Source organism: Pithys albifrons, chromosome Z, assembly GCF_047495875.1.
Source record: "Pithys albifrons albifrons isolate INPA30051 chromosome Z, PitAlb_v1, whole genome shotgun sequence".
Taxonomy (NCBI): Eukaryota; Metazoa; Chordata; class Aves; order Passeriformes; family Thamnophilidae; genus Pithys; species Pithys albifrons.
In genome coordinates this window covers 13,869,170-13,887,838 of record NC_092497.1, presented here as the reverse complement: position 1 = coordinate 13,887,838, position 18,669 = coordinate 13,869,170, and the positions used below count along the sequence as shown (strand labels likewise).

The following is an 18,669-nucleotide window of genomic DNA, read 5'->3' as shown; positions in this document are numbered from 1 at the left end:
TCCATTGAGACAAATATTATTCCCCAAATGAAAATATTATGAAAGTTTTATAATTTAAACATTACATTGAGAAGCATTTCACAGGAAGAATCAGTTTTATACATCTCAGTGAAAATGAAAAACTTAGGAACTTATGGGTTAATTCTCAAAGTCACACTTGCGTAACTTTTTTGCCTCATAGTGTTTTGCAGTCACCAGATTAGATCAGGAACATTAAATTGATATTATCCTGTGTCATCTTCAGGATATTGCACTTTGGTTTTAATGCAGTCTTTTTCTGTTTATAGCCCTTATCCCTTTCTGAAGCCAATGGAAAAATAGTGTCTCACGAAGTGTCCTGCTACCTGCTAGAGACACCATTGGAGCATAAAGTAGTCACTGAACCCTCAAACAGTACTGAGATAAAACTTGGAAAAAATGACTGTGTAATAAGTGTTGTAGCCAAAAACCATGCAGGTTCATCTCCTCCTTCAATGATGACAAGTGTGGAACTTCCAAGTGGTGAGTGCTCCCAGCTGAGTTAAACACGTTGAAAGTCTGAATGATACCTGGGTGTGTTTGTTTATTGAAAAATAATGCTTTGTTTGTTTGTGTTTAATTCCCCATCCAAATCTCCAGTGTAGGAGGAAAAAAGGTGTCTTCTGTGTCTCTCCAATTAATTGTACTCTATATAAAAAAAGGGTGATAGTGTGCAGTCTTTGCAGCTATTTGTGCTTTCTGGAGACCTCCCAAGAACAAAAAGAATGAGGTTTCAAAGCACTGGTCTGGATCTCTGACATTTAGGGAGCTCAGTTTATTTCTCTATGTTCTTTTTGAGAAGTGTTGCATGCTAAAAAGAATCAGAATAAAGTTTTGGGTATCTTGTGTGGCTTTTTGAGGCAAGAATTGTCTGCTCAATGCCTGTGAGCTCTGCAGGAGAATATTAATTGGGCTGGTTGGTAAAGTGTTGGCATCCTTGTCCTAGGGAGCCAGTGTTTGAAAAGGAGGTAGGGCTTTAGGTTTCCAATTAAAACACTGCTGCTCTTGCTAAGGGCTTTTGTAAAGGGAAGCAGCTGAGCCAGATAATGATTTGCTGCTCGTAACACTGAGCTTGGTAAGAAGATAACATTGCACATGGTTATTGAGAGCCCATACTTCCCTGCATGCCAAGAAGAGTGTAATCTCCCACAGCCGAAATCTCTAGTCCTAGATCTGGCTGATTCTCTGCAGGGAGGAGAGATTTACATTGCAAGGCCTCGCTCTGCTTGTTTGCCAGGAGCACGCATGGGTCTGCTTATTCTTGCCCACCCAGAGAACAGGTATCAAAGTTTCTTGTCTTGCAACTCAGGTCCTAATAAGACAGGGCCTTCTGTCACAGGAAGAAATGTGTTTTGACTGAGATCCACAGTGAGATGCAAAACCAAGTTTATTTCTATGTGAAGGAAAACCACTGTGCATAATGTTTCTTGAGCTTCTCTAAAACAAAGCATCACAGGATGGGCAAGTTTGGAAGAGACAAAAGTGGTTCAGCCAGTCCAACCAACCTGTTCAAGCAGGGCCATCTCAGAGCACATGGCACAGGATTGTGTCCAGATGGTTCTTGATTATCTCCAGTAAGGGAGACTCCGCAGCCGCTCTGGGCAACCTGTTCCAGTGCACAATCACCCACACAGTAAAGAAGTTCTTCCTCATCCTGTGCATCAGTTTCTGCCTGTTGCTTCTTGTTCCGTTGCTTGACACCACTGAGGAGAGTCTAATCCATCGTCTTGGCACCATCCGTTCAGACACTGATAGACATTGATGAGATTCCCTCTCAATCATCTCTTCTCGAGGCTGAACAGACCCAGCTTCTCAGTCTTTCCTCCTAAGATAGATGCTCCAGTCCCTTAATCATCTTCTTTGTCCTTCACTGGACTCAGTGAGAGAGCTCCATATCTCTCTTGTACTGAGGAGCCCCGAACTGACCACAGCACCAACACCAATACCTTAAAGTATGTTCTTAGTCTTCTGCTGGAGGGAGAAGTAATTGTATGGAACAGCTGATGGAAAGTGCTTTCAGAGCTCTCCCTCAGCAGTGAAAGAACAAAACTCTGGGCGTCAGAGAGGTCTCTGTAATAGGTTTGTGGTGTGGGATAGCTGATGGCAGCTAGAACTTTGCAGTCATTTATAGCTTTCTCTCAGATGCCTGAGGTTGCCTTTGGTGTTACCCTACTTGTACTCATTAAAGATTTGCTCCCAAGTTGGTATAGGAATTATCTGAGTCACTGACTGGAGTCATGAAAGATGACTCATTGACTGAACTGGATGACATTTTTGCCCAAACATCTTTTCTGTCTGCTTCCTGTGTACAGTCTGTAAGTGCTTTTAATGTCCATGAGAGAGCAGTGGCTCTGAAGCTGGAGATCTGCTGAGGTTGTCTGAAAACTGAAAACACAAAGGATACTCTGCCTTAATTAATTTGTCACTGTCTCTGAAAAGTGCTCTATAGAGAGTCAGGACATGTAATCTGGCTCTTCCAGGCTTCCCTACCACAGTAGTACTCTACTGCTAGTGGTTGTTTTCTTCTAATCTAGATTGCAACTATAAATACAACAAAATGAGCAGTACTACCCATGGTGACTTTTTAGTCATCTCGCTCAGGAAATAAAATTGCGTATTTAAGCATTAGAGTATGTGCTCACTATCAGTAAAAGCTCTTTTCTGTAAGTAGGAAAATTAAAGCAGATTGCTTAGAAATACTGTCTTTCCAACATCATAGAAGTGTAGTTTCACTGGATGCATACTAGTTTTTTCAGAAAAAGTACAGAAACACTTGTGAAGTTGACTTTTTTAATCTTGCATCTTTTTCTTGCCATGAACAAGCTGGAAAAGGATAGTACACTTAGCATATGCTAAAATTATTGAAAAATAGACGGTACTTCAACATTCACAGCATGTTAGTGAGAGTAAAGTTTTCATAGCACTGATTCTTAAAAACTGTCCTTGCCCTTCAGCCTTCCATAGTTTATAGCTTTAATAAAATGAAATAATAGACTCAATAGGGAGCATAAATGAGAACACTGAAAAAGGAAAACTGAAACGCTGAGATTGTTTTTGCAGTTCTGTTGTGGGGCCACTGCCTTTGTGGTGGCCTTGGAAATCATCCCTTAGCTCTGCAGGGTCCCATCTGATGGACAGCCATGGAGGGAAGCTGCAGGAATCAGAAGTTGTTCCCAGATCTGATCGCTTCAAGGGCAGCTAAAGCTTTGATAATCAGAAACAAGAAAAGTAGAGTAAAGGCAAAGCTTTTGGGTTTTTTTTTTTGGGGGGAGGGATATGGGAGGGTTGGGGGTTTTGTGTGTTACTTGTTTAATTTACCTTTGGTAGACTGAAGCCTCCGTAAAGTTTGCCAGGATGTGATTGTTACTGTTGATTCTTGATGAAAAATGGTTGTCTGTGGCTGGGCAAGTGACAGCAAGACACTTTGAAAGAAACACAAAGCAAACCTTTTCATGAAATGACAGCAGGAATTTACAGCTGGAGGCTCCTGCCAAATTGGTGTCAAATCATATTGAAACCTGACATCTACTGTAAACCCTTACCTCGAAAAAGTGCTTTTTAAGCCAGTCCTGAGTTGCAGCATTTCTCGTCATCATACTTAAGGCTGGCTGAGGGATTTGCTGCAGGCTACGTCTGATTTCAAGCACTCCAGAAAGCACAGCTGAGTGCAACCCTTCAAGTTTCACAGTTCACACGCGCCTCTCATTCTTAGAAATGACTGCTGTTCCTATGGCTGTTCTGCTGCGGCTGGAAGGCTTTTTTTCATCTTGGACTATAGATAAGTGTCTGCTCTCTGATGGATTTTTGTGTCACCTTTGTTGCAGACAATGTCATAACAGATCAGGCCGTAGCAATGGGGAATGGAATTAATATTTCTTGGGATTCTTATCCCAATATAACATGTGGCTATGTGGTAAAATGGTGTCGTTCATCTGGGTCTGAACCATGTAGTGTGGACTGGCAGAAATATCCTCCAAATACAACAAATGCAGTGATAAAATCCGGTAAGTCAGAAATAATTACTTACTAGTCTTTCTGGTTGAGTGCGTGAGTGGAATGAGAGCAGCACTGATGCTATAGGTTGAAGATTGTTTCATTGCTGCATACTTGTGTAAATAATTGAAATCCTTCTTGGTACTGTGTTTATTTTAATTTCTTACACAGTCTTGCCAAATCCAAATATCAGTCTTGACTTAACTTTTATCATCCTATGTTTTTTAACTGTTTTGAAGTTACCTCTTCTAGCTATACCCAACACATTCCTAACTCAGCCTAATGCATAATGGTTAATCTAGGGTTTGGGGTTTTATTTGGATTCTAAACATAAACAGTACTGCTCAGGATGGGGGAAGACTAATCCGTTGTTTTTACATGAGGCAGATTTTTTTAAGTGTGACCTCCATGTGTTGGCTTGCTGTCAACAATTGAAATTTCCTGGAACAGGGCACATTCCAGGTCTCTAGATGCTAGTGGGCAGATCAGGGAAATGAAATTCAGCTGTGGTGGGACTTAGTAGGAGCAGAAGAGGAAAGAGAGGACCCATGAAAGATGTAGGACTTGTTCTCTGCTTTCTAAAACGCTATATATTTGGTTTTTAGAAGAGTTTAGTATCAAAGTCTCCATTGAAAAAAAACCAACTTGGAGCTGTGTACGTAGGAAAGTTGAGGGGGAGTGAGGCCTGGGAGGGTGGGGGCAATATGTTTCCTGTCTGTAATTACAACACTGTGTCCATGTTGTTTTGGTTTGTGCTATCTAGAGCTTGCTTTTTTTTAAGCAGACAATACCATGTCTGTCCAGTGGTGCCCTACGCTACTCCTCCAAAGCTTTTCCCTGGGATGGCTTTTGCAGCACATTGTGGGAGTTGTCAAGCTGGGCTCAAGCTGGCAAATCTGCCTCTGCACTTAATCCTGTCAGGAGAATCTCTCAGGCTGGACCTGAATGCTTGCAAAACCCACTTGACCTCTGTATAGTTTCACAGTGGCATCTTGTTTAGAAAAAGTCTTGAAAGTAGTGTATGGCCCTCACTTGAGAAAATCTCAGAAAGTGGTAGTATCAAACACCTATGTCTCCACCAAAGACATGGGAAGCTTAAGTTTTATGACTATCTGATTTGTAAAGTCAGTTCAGGACTGAAGTTCATTGCTAAGGTGCTTCATTATTGCTTTTGAGAGTTATTTGCATATGTTTTGTACTATTGCTCCAATAAGCCTGGTTATTTCAAAATGCATTTGTATTTCTGAGGAATAGGCAGGATCTACATGGTTGCTGTGGGAGGAAAGGAAGGGTATTATTTCTGGTAACTTCAGTTTGTGTTTCCCCATGGAAAGAGCAATTTATGCAATTTGAGTAACTTGTTTTCAGTCCTCTTTGTTTAGTACTAAACTTTCTCTGGGAGCTAGCTTAGGTTACTGCTTCTAAACCACATCTGATGGCATGGCTTTATAGGAATTACAAGTAGGGATGGTATTTTTACAGTTACACTTTGTAATTTTTAATGCATGTTTATATAATAATCACGTGAAATCTAAAAGCGTCATTCTTCAGAACTGAAATATTCTTACTGCAATTTTCTCTTGCAGCTCTGTTCAAACCTGGTGTGAGATACAACTTTTCACTGTATGGCTGCAAATCCTCTGGTTACCAGTTGTTGAAAAACATAACTGGGTATACGAAAGAGCTGCGTAAGTGCACTTTATCATTCAGGATCTCTACAAAGTGATTTTAGACTGTGTCTATTTTCGACTCAGTGTTGGCAGTAGAAGATTGAGACCAGAATCACCATGCAGTACTACTGATTTCTATTTGCTCTCTGTGTATAACTGTAATACATTTTTCCAGGCAGTTCCTAATATGTAGTAACCCTGTATTCTCCAGCTTGTGTGGTGGCACAGGATGTCACAAAGGTTCATGCTGAAGACAGTGGTCTTCAGTGTTGGAGGCATATGCATGATTTGAAATACATCACTGGCGTCACTTCTGCAGGAGAGGAGGCAACTTTTTTTTGATTCAAGTCAAAGTAAACTTCTGAGCACATTTGGTACAGCTCAGCAAAAATAAAAAGTGTCCATAACTTTACGGTTCGAAAACACTTCTTAGACCAGAACTAGATGTTAGAGCACAAGCCACTTGGAGAATTGTGCTTGTATTGTGTCCCATACTAATCCTGTGTGGGTAACTGGGGTGTGACCCAGAGCTGAACTTTGCTGGCCTGGAGATGAATTAGTGTCTGAAAGCTTTCTGTTCCCAGGTGTCTGAACATGACTTTAACACCACAGCTGTATTGTATCGTATTGTAACTACAGCACTCATTTTATTTTGAAGTTTAATGTGTGATCTGCTAAAATAATTTGCCTGAAAAACTGAATTGCTGACATAATCTGAGCCCTTGGAAAGGCAGTTGTTTATTTCATTGCTAAGGTTGAAGGTGAGGTTAAGGCAATATTACCAGAAACTTGCTCTCAATCATTTGTATCTGTAAATTCTGAACAGTTTTCCAGAAGAGTTTTCCATATGTGTTCAAACAGATTGGAAGTTTTGAAGGTATGAAGATTTTGGGGGACTAAAAAAGCATTGAACATGCAAAAGAAATGGATTAGGGTCTGAGAAATGTATTCACATTGCACAAGAGCATGGTTTCACTGTACCACTCCAGATTTCCCTCTGGACAGATAACCAAGAGAAAAAATAGGTGCATTCTCAGACATAAGTGCAGCACTGGTAGATCAAAGAGCCAAGTGTCAGACGAAGTCCTGGAGCACATGACCTTTCAGTAGATATCAGTTATTGAAATAAGGACTTATAAAGACTGCCAAGAGTAGTTCTTTTAAGCTAAGATAGATTTCCATGGTAGGAATGTGACATTTGTTTAATTTTAGGACAAGCTATGAAGTTGAGAGTTAAAGCCTTTAAAAGCTAAGTAATTTGTATCTTCTGAATGTTTACAGAGTCTGTTGGATTTTCTAGCAGGAAGAAGGGTATTTGCATGTATGAGTCTGAAAAAAGTCTGACCAAAGAGAAACTTTTCTTTCAGCATTTTTAGTAGGTAATACTGGAGTAATTAATAACAATGAGACCAACATAGTTGTACTTTGGTAGCATCATCTACTAAGTCTTTTCACATATTCTTGCCAGTGAGGGAAAACATATTGAAGAAAAAGCTGGAAATCCTAGCCTTAAAGTAAAACTGATGGAACCCGTACATGGTTCCAGCATTTAATATTAAGGTGATTTCTTACTGGTGTCTTCCTTCATAATTCTCCCTACAGCTCCAAAAAGTGCACCAAACTTTACTGTTGAAGAAACTTCTTCAGATTCTATATTGGTAAAATGGGAAGACATTCCTATTGAAGAATGCCGAGGGTTTTTAAAAGGGTATCTTCTGTCCTTTGCAAAAGGTGAAAAAGATGCTTTGAAGCCTAGACTTTCAGAATCAGGTAAATGAATTGTATAGATTGCAACTTCCTTGCTCACACTCTCTTTATCTTTTTTTTTAGTAATTTAATTTCACTTTAATAAAAAGATGCTTTAATAATAATTCAGTTGTGTTACTCATTAGCATAATTGGCGCCTGTTATGTGACAAAAACATTTAAAATAATCAGCTCCTTGTGTGGTTAGCATGGTTCTTTTTCAATATAAAGCAAAAGCTGGAGAAAACCCTGGCTCAGTGAGGCCATAAAGTTATGCAGTGACTAAGCAGCAACGTGTCACGCTGTCCTGTGCACAGATAGCCTGAGAGATGAGACGGGGGAGATTACATGGCTATATTTAATAGGGTATATTCTTCCAGTCCACATCTTGTACAGAATTGCAGCCTGACTCACATTAACATAAAAGGACAAGCAGGAGTGTAAGGAAATGAGATAAACCTGCAGCAACACTACCACACTCCTGTGCTGTTTGGTGCTGTGTGAGCAGGCAGCATTGGTAGGGTTCTTTATTTCAATTTTGCTTTACACAGACTGTTTCAGGTTTCATATGCTGACTTCAACAAAGTTTTGCTAAAGTTCAGGTTGTCTTTGTGAATCCTTTCTTATACAGTTATGCTTTTTACTGCTTCCAAACGAACAGGGAATCCAGAACTTAAAGTTAACAATATCACTAACTTGACACAGAAGTCTATGAAAATACTTGATCTTCAAGGCAAAACAAGTTACCAGCTGGAACTACAAGCCTACACTGCTGGTGGGTTGAGCCCTCCAAACAGCCTCTATGTGGTGACAAAGGAAGACTGTAAGTTGATTATCCCTGTTCTTTGTCTTCAGCACAGGAGCTGTACAATGTTTATTAAGATGAGCTTTTTTTTTAGACTTTTTTCCTGGCCCCTTAGGTTGTTTGGTCCTATAGTCTAACTTTTCCTCTCTTTAGTTGGTTATTTATAAATATAAAAATTGGTACAGTTCAGAGTGAGGGTAAGATCCTTATTACAGCTACTTTGTGGTTCATGGTGTAAAGTATGCAAGAAAAATAACTTCTAAGCTACTACTAAATATAGTGGAGTCTAAGCTTAGTCTTCTCAAGCAGCTAGTTTTGGTCAGGTTTCCCATGATGAATATTTGCTAAGAGATGGTGGGAAAAAAGACATTGTGGAAATACGTATCATTTTCAGAATTGTAAACAGATGCCACTCTGCTTTGAATTCAGTTTTATTGATCCCCTGACAGAAACAAACACAGAAAGGCAATTAGGGGAATGAGAAAGAAAAAAAGATACTTCTGAAGAAAGACACTGCAATGCAACTAAAATACACAAAAAATCAAACTTGAGGCATTTAACATCAATGGAGGAAGGCAGTGCTAATGTGTTGGAGCTAAAACCTGACTGTTCGAAACTTTGTAAACCATATAAAAGACAATGCAGTTGTGTTGTTGGCCTGTAAGAGCCAATACCAAAGGCTTGGCCAGCTCAGGTAGCATCGAAGTGCAATTCCAGTGCTAATGAGAACAGAATCACAGCAGCCATCGGTCTTGTGCTGAACATAATGCCTTTTGCAATTAAGCAATCAGAAGTATCTGCTGATTCCTGTAGTTGTCACTGAATCAGCTCTGTTTATGGGTGGACTTTTGCCCTTCCAGCAAGGGAAAAGGTAGTGGGATAGTTCACTGATTGCAGATCACTGTTAGATTTAGTGAAATGATCTTTAATAGGTGAGAATGTTAGAAACTTGCTGATAGCTTTGGATATATATTTACAGTCTTTTCCTTTTTTGTCCCCCAGCTGTAGGATTAATCATTGCAATTCTCATCCCCGTGGCAGTTGTGGTGCTGCTTGGAGTGGTGGCCAGCATCTTGTGCTACCGAAAGAGGGAATGGTAAGTGCCTGCATTCAGTTCTCATCTGGAATTGTTTCAGTGCTAGGGTTTTGCATTGTTGTAGTCATTCTTTGTTTTCTCTAAGTACTCCAAGATGTCAGTGGGCTTTGTTAAAAGCTGGGTGACAAAAACACATTGTAGAAGGTGAGGGAGAAACTGAGTTGGAGAGGTCAGAGTGAGGATGCAAGAAGGTTTTTCAGGTGCCTCTCTCCCAGTGAATTATTCATAAATAATTCCCAAATGGAAATAAACTGGCAGCATAATGTCATTTGTATGCCATCCACAAACACTCAGGTAGAAATCCCATCTCCAGCTTTTCGTAAATGTGTCATATCAAGTTCCCCACTTAAAAAAAGAAAAGGTTGCTGTTTTTTCCATTATACTCAGGAAAAGTTCAGTGCACTAAATCTTCGCACCAGATGTCTTCAGTATGCTGAATTAAAGAGAAATGTCCTGATTCCTTCTGTGTATTTGCAATCTGTTTCAGGCCTTGCTAACTTACGAAAGTTTATTCTTTCATCTTTACAGGATTAAAGAAACATTTTATCCAGAGATCCCGAATCCTGAGAACAGTAAGGCACTGCAGTTTCAAAGGAACATTTGTGAGGTAACCCTCAGTTTAAATCTGGTATTTTAAACTTCTGAAAGATACCACAAATTAAAGAATTCTTTTACAAACCTTGACTCATCTGTTCCAACTGCAGAAAAAATACTATGGCCAGGGAAAACCAGCCAATTTACTGAGTAACTGCTGTCAGGTGCTATCCAGAGCTTTGTTGTTGTTGATGTAGTTACTTGCAATGTTTGAACTAGGAAAGGACTGCTGCATTTCTCTTCTCCTGAACTAAAGAGAAATGTCAGTACATGATAATTAGAGTAACACACCCATCTTTGTGATAGTGTTAGGAAAAGTAGAAAGTATGGAGATGTGTATATGCTATATCGCAGTGTCCTGGTAGTTACAGTAATTGGAACTGGGCATTTAAACAGCCTTCTGGAATGGGTTATACAAAGCCAAGATGTGGGGAAAGAGTTCTCAAACACTTAGTGCAAGATCTCAAGTCTCTTTAATTTGTGTAAGATACCTTTTACATTAACAGCAATATGTGATGAGCCAAAAAATCATAACCACTTTTTGTGGTTATATCATACTAATGGCCATGGGATGAGTACAGTCCACAAGCTGACATACTGCTGTGATTTGGGCAAGTTGTTGCTTTCATCTTTTCCAGATTTTTTCACTAAGACTCTTCCCCTTCTCATTTTTCTCACTTCAGGGGAAAAAGACACTTAAAACACTGGAAATGAACCCATGCACCCCCAATAGTGTTGAAGTAGTGGAAACACAGTCTGCAGCTCCCAAGATTGAAGACACAGAGATGATGTCCCCAGCAGCAGACACTGCTGTGCCTGAAGACGGCTCTGACTCAGAAATGGAGAACCATGTTGTTGTGTCCTATTGCCCTCCTATTATTGAAGAGGAGATCTCAAATCCCCCTACAGATGAACCTGGGGGGTCATCTCAGGTGGTTTACATTGACATACAATCAATGTATCAGCCTCAAATTAAATCAGAGGAGACAGACACAGACTTAGGGACTAAAGCAGGCTATAAGCCACAAATGCAGCTGTCTATCAGTGCTCTGAATAAGGAAAGTCACTCACCTGTGGAGGAAGAATTGGATATAACTGCAGGTTACAGACCTCAAGCAAACACAAATGCCTGGAATATGGACACTCCAGACTCTCCTGGATCAGTTGAAAGCAACAATGAAAATGCATCTTTTGGGAGCCCATGCTCCATTAATTCCCGACAGTTTCTTCTTCCCCCAAAGGATGATGAAGACTCTCCCAAACCCATTAACATAGCATGGTCCTTCACACACTTTTTTCAGAACAAACCAAATGACTAGCAGTGAGTCCTTGTTGCACCTGAACCTGCCTTCTAAATAAGCTTTCAATCCTGATGTTGTAAAGAAAGCAAGAAGAAAAGTGCAAAAGGCATGAATTATTCTTGGAGACAGGCAGCAGAAGTTCTAGTGAGCTGAATGTTACCATGTTTAAGTTAGTGAAAGTGTTAATATTCCATTGTAATAGACGCCGAAAGGCCAAAGTTATAGCAATTTAGTTATTACTCTAGTAAAATATATTGGATATAAGGGGTATTGAGTTTAGACCCCCTTAGTCTAAGAACTCTGCCTACCTTCACATAGTGCTCCAAGATTAACATGGTCTCATGCAACTTATAACTCGGAAAGATTGCTTTGCTTTATTGTAGTCGTTCTCAACCGTGCAGACTCAAACAATGCAGCTCCAACAGGTTTCCTTACTGAAGGTTTCATTTATCACAAATCTCAGCCTAACACACAGAAACAATGTGGTTGGAAACTGTTGAGACCTTTTACCTAGTTATAAACTAAGAACAAATGCTATTTTTTTCCTTCTCCCATACAAAAGGTTATTGTCACTGTTTAACACTTCTGAAGCAATGGCCATTCAAATCTGTTGCTTTTTAAGTAGACACTAGTTTCTGTACCTACTGTACAATGAATATTCAATGTCTGACTCAGGGGTACAAACTTGGGGGGAAAAGGTGTAACACTGATTGAAACCTCAATAAGAACTGCATGAAGTTTAAAACCTTCTTTTTTTTTAAACTTAGAATGCTCTATATTTTTTCTATCCTTGGTTAAGGAGGTAATATTTCCTAAGGTATTGCACTAATGCATTTCATATTTCATAGCTTCTGCTCCAGATCTCCTGCTTCGAAGTGGTACAGTACCCTTAGTGTTCAGCAGTCTTTGCACTGTGCAGTAATTTAAGCCATGGGGAAATCTCTTACCTACTCACATAACGTGTCCAATCAGTTTGGCATGTGAAATTAGAGGTAGTAGTAATAGCTCCTTGAGAAGAAAGTGCTCTTTGGATGGTCTTTATTGTCTTAGCTTTGTATTACCTGCTGCCCAGGAATCCTGTGTCTTCCCAACAGGACCTTCTATACAAATCCTACCTGGGAGTACAAGGTAGGATTTCTCTAGTGGCAGGGAGAAGCCCAAGGAGGTTTTAGTGCAGCTAATTCTACCTCTCCTTTACCAGATACGTGATGCAAGGAAAGCTTAAATGGGGTACATTTGTGTGCTTAAAGGAGTGTTCAGAACAATCATCTTTTAAAATGCTTGTTTTCACACTGCATCTCTAGACAGCTGTAACTGTAACATTTCACTGTGTGCACTTCAGACTGTGGTGTACATGCATTTCCCTAACTCACAGAAGAAGCTTTCTAACTTAACTGTTCCTTACTATAAATCCCAGTGGTTAGGCATCAGATGTTAAAAAGCTTAATCAAAAAGGGTCTCCATGAAGTCCTAAGAATTTTTGTTTAGATCTCCGTTTCCTTAGCTACACTGGAGGGGGCTCGTTGTCTGTTTGTTTGTTCAAATAAATAAGACGGGGGAGTGGTTTCTAAAGAAAATTGGTAAGGAGGCTGAATTGGCTAAGCTGCTAGTTGTAAAGGTATGTGATCAGACCAGGAGGATGGCTAGTTTGGCAGACATTTGATCTCCAAACTATGTGATCTGGCCACCAAAATAAAACCAAGCATTAGATTAAACCTAATCACAACAATGGATGGATGGTGCAGTTTTAGATGTTGGCATGTCTCTGCCATCTCCATGGAATGAAAATACAGGGGTATTTCAGAACTGACAAACAGGCAAAACACTAAATACTATCCAAATCATTGTCAGTAACAACTGCTCATGTGTGCCTCCTGGAAGAGTGAACTGTGAAGAAGTGAAAAATAGATCAGTCTGCAGACCCAGCAGAGGTGCAAGCTGTCTCTGAAAAAACAGCACACATAGGATTCAGCTTTTGAGGTTGAGTCTTGGAATTATCAGGGCTATGAATGAAAAGACAGGCAGTGCAAAGAGCTTCTGTCCATTTGTTACCAGACATCGGCACAAGAGAAAGCGTCATGGCTTGTTACTCAGAACACTAAACTAATACATGAAAGAAAGCATGTGCTTGATAGTTGAGAGATGGAAAAATCCTAATAGTTACAACCCTTCTTCACTATACCTATTTTTTAGAGCATTTCTTTTCACTTAGAGTAGATTTGGCTTAATGTGTTTATCTCCTAAGATGAATTTAGCTTGTGCTGCCATATGCTTTTAATTGAATGCAGAAGAGGTCATGGACAGAGTATACGGGTAGTGGCTTGGGTTTTTTCATAATGCAGCTTCTCAGTGCAGACAAGCAATCAGTATTGTATGGTGATCCAAATGAAAAAATCCTCTGTAGCAGAACAGCTGATCATGAAGAATAACTGTGCTTTTCATCTGGCTTTGTATTGCAAGAAGCAAAATCAAAGTGAAGTTTGAGAGTACTAGCAACTTTTAATTTGGACTAGAAGTCTGGGCAGCTGCAGAGGACACACTGAGCTCACAGGGAGCAGCAGCCTAAGACCATTTGTGATGCTCCCATAGTGAGTCACTTACACACAAGCATCACATACTCAGGTTTCCCTGTGTGCTGCTATTCCTATACAGCAAAGGCAACAACATTTTAAATTTTTTCATTTCTTAGTGACTAGGCAGGGGAAAGCTCCACAAATACATGGTTTGGATTGATGTTATCAATGGTCCCTCATGTAATTATTCATCTCTGTTATTTTTTTTTTTTACTTCTTACCTATACCTTTTATTTGACTGGTGTTCTGACTTCCAGGCTGAAGGACAGAAGAGTTCTGTTAACAGCAGTGGTTTCAGTAACAGAAGAGTGGGGCAAATGGGAGACACAGGCTTGGGCAGTATCTCTAGCATCATTGTTGCTAATAGGTAGGAATCAGTAAGCAGTTGTCATTCCAGCACTTGGAGGATCAGCTGCTTCATGTCTGTGGATTCCTTTGAGCCTGTTCAGTGCTTCCAGTGAGGACTCCTTTTAAATGCCTATCTTAGATCTTCAGTAGTGAATCCAAATAACAGATGGCTAGTGAGAGGCTGTGTGCTAAAGCTGTGATCAAGTGAAGACACCCCTAGGTGCATGGAGCAGTAGGAATGAATGAGAAGGACTGTCAGGGAATGGATTTGCTTTCTGAGCCCAAGTGCCATGTTAAACTAGTGAAACATCTTTAGGAATGTCTTTGTACAAAATTCACTTTCAAAGCATGGTGCTCTTTAGACTCTAAATGCTTTGATAGCAATTGTAAGCTTCAGAGGGGATCAGACTTCTTATACTAGTGCCTTTGGGCTTCCTGGTGAGCCTCTTCAGACAAATTTTTTCTGAAAAACACCTTGGGAAGCTTAAAGTACTGCATTTCCTTACCACCATTTTCTGAAAGATCTTGTTTTTATTGAACATCTATGTTGTTTTAAGTCTTTCAGCTTTTTCCTTCTTTTTCTAAAAAAATCAAAAGTGCAACTTTTTAAAAAAGCATTAAAAAAAGAATTAAAAAAAGAAAAAGAAAAAAAAAAGACAAATTCCAGAAGGGATATGACCAGAAGGGATTGTGTCCAAAACACTATTATGCCTAACTCAGTGCTTCAATCCTCCAGGTGGATCAATGTTAAGAGTTGTAGGGTATTAATGCCAAGCAGTTGCTTTCTGAAGAAAATCATCAGTTCTGCTGCTTTTTATTTTTGAGCCATGCCTGGCATATGTGACAATTTGGGGTTTATAATGTTTTTTTTGTACTGTTCACTGTATGCGTGGAACATCAGTCATGTTTGATGATGTAACACTGTGCACTCTCCTATTTGACACATTCATTTTTTTGTTGTTCTGGCATGCAATGAGATCTGGGATCTCAGGTTTGTGTGTTAAATTTTGGGATGGTAGATCTGCATATGATATACCTCACAGAACTACTAGTTAATATATCAAAAAAATAGTAAGCTAATATTACAGGCAGTGAATTACCTCCCCTGCTATGCAGTGGCTGTGTAGGCAGACGTGGAACCTAATAACTGACATTTGTTATGGTAGCTGTCTTTATTATCCCTAGTTGCTGCTTTCATGGGTAAACCATTTCCAAAGGGAACCAGTAGCCGTGTTGTCTGTCATGGCACAATTGGCAAATGTGCCACGTTTCTTCGTCTTTGGTTTATGTGGGGGACCAGAACTTTGCTAAGACCACAGCAGCAACACACTCCTCCTGACCTCAAGTTTTAGGTTGCTCTAAAAAGGCATATTCAAGCTGCCTTTTTGTTTTTGTTGTTGTTGACAGGCTCAGCAGGGTAAAGCTTAGGGCTGTGGTGTTTCCTGTGATTGTGTCCTCTGGGACACTCAGTGGAACATGAATATTAGTAACAGTGAAAGCAGTTGGACTCATTGGAGAGAGAAGGCGTTTAGACATCACTCACAAAAGGCAATGAGAAATTGAGTGCTCTGTTTTTAAATAAATACTTCTTTGTAAATAGAATACTTGTATCCCTACAAGTAGACAGTAATATAGTAAAAGAATTTAAAATATAAGAAAAATGTAATGTTTAGAGAATCAACTTGCTAACAAGGCTCTGTATACCACAAATCTATGAAGAGCTTCCCATGTAAATAGCATATTCTGTTCCACCACAGACTTTGATGAAGATTTCAGTGCAAGTGACATTGATAGTTTTAACACCACATCGTAACCCCTTATGCACATATGTGCTTGCATCATTCTGTACCTAGGTGCATATGGCCAAGGAAGTTGGCTTGCAATTGCCAGAGTATTTTTTTTTGAGTCCTGTACATGAATATATGCCTTCTGAGATGCAGTTTCATCTAGAGGAAGCAGCTGCCATGTGCACTGCTCCTCACAGACTTTCACAGTGCTTGTGGGCTGTGCATGAAACAGTGCCCTGTGTGGATGATGCTCAGAGATGCTATTGGCAGTTCACAGTATTTGTTGTTGACTTTTTCTTTGCCTTTTCCTTAGCAAGCCTGGAACACAGTCCCAGAGCCCAAACACCAGACAAGGATTCAAAAAATTTAGAGTGTTTAAAAACTAACTTCTTTTTGTTTAGGAGTGTCTTCAATTCTTAAATATCTCCTTAGAAGCTGAAAAAGTTTTTTCTGTAAAAATTTTTTCCTCTCCCCCATTATATAACTTTGGATTTTCCCCAGCATTTCTAAGATAGCCAGTGTTTGTTTCCTTTTTCCATGTTATGCAAACAAATCTCAGATGATATTGGCAGGGTTTCTCTAACTTTACAAGTTGTTGTCCCAGGGTTCATGACAATACTTTTCCCCACAAAAATTCTATTAATTCCTTCTGCTTTTACAACAAAAAAGTATCTCAGAGAACTTGTGCAGTTGGTGGGCAGGGATTCAGCATCCCCATGCAGGTGAGCTGTTCCGGCAGGGTGTTTCATGAGAGGATGGAAGTAATCCCTTTCCAGTCTGACCCTCTTCTTGAGGTGGTAGCACTGCCCAGGTGACTTTGTGGTGCAATAGAGCAGATGAAATCCTTATTTTTTAATGTGATACCTAAAAAAATCTCTAGATAGGTTTTTGGACAGTCCTAAATCTGCACTTTGACTGTTGCTACATGAAAACAAGCTTCACTGGAGTTGTATGCACAACTTCCACAAGAAGCTTCAATACCTTTGCAACTCAATCAGTCCAATGTTGTGCAAAATATAGCGAGTAAACCTTACCCAGGGACAAAGCAAAAAATGAAGTGCTCTCATTTTCATTATTTGGATTAAGAAAAGCTTAAAAAATAAATAGCTCAAGGAGGGCAAAATAAAATGGAAACTGGCAAGGTCCCACTGTAGAAATAATACAATAAAAAAAGAATCCTTGAGCATCACTTTGTCAGTGTTTCCTTATGTGATTCAAGAGTGGCTTAGTATAAACAACAATTTTATATTTCATAGGATGTCAGAAAAATTTGTAAAGCAGGGGATAACAAAAAGAGAAGACAACTGAATCGACTCATATCTGAAATCCTACTTGAAGGTAACAGTAATTCAAACTTTGAGCCTGTTGTGGTGCACAAAACAGCAGAACTGGTGGAATCATACAGGTCACCTGAAAAAAACCACACAACATTGTATTATAATGCTGTAACATTAAAAATATATACTGTGAACAGGTTCAATTTTTTTTTAGCTCTTTTTATACCATATTTTTACAGCATAAATAATTTGTTTAGAGATGTTTTTATGTTCTGTTTTTACAAAGATTTTAATGGACTTTTGTTTAATACTAGTGAAAATATTGTTTGCCAATTTGAAATAGTCAGCTATAGAAATTAATTCTGAGAATATTTTGTCAGCTTGATGTATTGGTTTAGTCTTCATAACACACAAACTGTAATCACTCATTCAATGTATTTTTGTTGCTGAATGATACTAAAGTTTTCCAGCTTCCAGATCCTCTATTGAAAAAGTACTTCTTTCACAATTTTAGCAAAATCATCACCAGGCACTTTAATGAAGCTGTTAGCATGCCAAGTAAAATACTGATTCAATAGAGTGTATCAATATGAAAATTTATCAGCTAAGCAGTTAAACAAATGCATGCTTGAAAAGAAAGCATGGGATCATGTTGGGGATATATTTCAGTGTGGCAGTTGACATTTAAGACTAACATAACTCTAAGATACAACTTTGCATATGTTTTAAACCTAGTTTGCTTGCTTGTTGTAACTCCTGTTGTATTGCTTGGTTGTCTGAAAGTACGCATGTATTTAACAATTTTGCCATACTATTGTTGAAATTTAATAAATATATTTTCTTACACTCTTAAATATATTCATATTCCTTGCTTTCATGTTTTATTTTTTAAGTAAGAGTTAAATTCTGCTCATGCTCCAGTACAAGCAGAGTTACTCTAATTCTGTGCCAGAATAAATAACCACAGGATCTGGCAAGCACAGCCTTGGTTTCCTGATAGGCAGAGTGGGTAGTAACACATATATTCCCCAAGCAGCTATTCCTAAGCACAGCATGCTGTAGCATGTGCATTCAGGGTTCACTGAAGCCCTCTTGTTCCTTCCATATGATGCAGTGTTAGGAAGAAGGCCAGTTCACTTACCTGTGTCCTCCTCACCTTACAGATCTAACACAGCTGGAGTTTGAGATGTGATTCCCCTGGGCACCTGGGCTGTCCATTTGCAGATATGAGCCATTGGAGGTTCTCTGTGATGGACAGGTCTGTAGGGCAGACATCTGTATTCCAGGTGCAGCAGCAGGATGAATGGAACCAGGCTGTGCACTGTGGGGTTTGTTTGGGTGCCATAGGACACCTTCTCAGCATGTTTTAGCAGAGTATGAAGATGATCAGCTCTTATTGTGGTTGTATCATGGGCCTTGTGTTTGAAGCCATTGATGTCTTGGCTCTTGATGTCCTAGTGAC

At 39.5% G+C, this 18,669-nt stretch overlaps 1 protein-coding gene across 3 annotated transcripts in view; it reads left to right on the top strand.

Moving 5' to 3' along the window:
- LOC139684237 (leukemia inhibitory factor receptor-like) overlaps positions 1-18,061 on the top strand; it is a 54,683-nt gene extending 36,622 nt beyond the window's left edge. For all 3 annotated transcript variants that reach the window (XM_071579907.1, XM_071579905.1, XM_071579906.1), the window contains 8 exons: positions 288-501; positions 3,843-4,022; positions 5,598-5,699; positions 7,284-7,451; positions 8,088-8,249; positions 9,234-9,327; positions 9,856-9,934; positions 10,605-18,061. In XM_071579907.1, coding sequence (XP_071436008.1) covers positions 288-501; positions 3,843-4,022; positions 5,598-5,699; positions 7,284-7,451; positions 8,088-8,249; positions 9,234-9,327; positions 9,856-9,934; positions 10,605-11,240 — 1,635 coding nt within the window. In that variant the 3' untranslated portion in view covers positions 11,241-18,061. The remainder of the gene's footprint in view (positions 1-287; positions 502-3,842; positions 4,023-5,597; positions 5,700-7,283; positions 7,452-8,087; positions 8,250-9,233; positions 9,328-9,855; positions 9,935-10,604) is intronic.
- Positions 18,062-18,669: the final 608 nt, after the last annotated feature.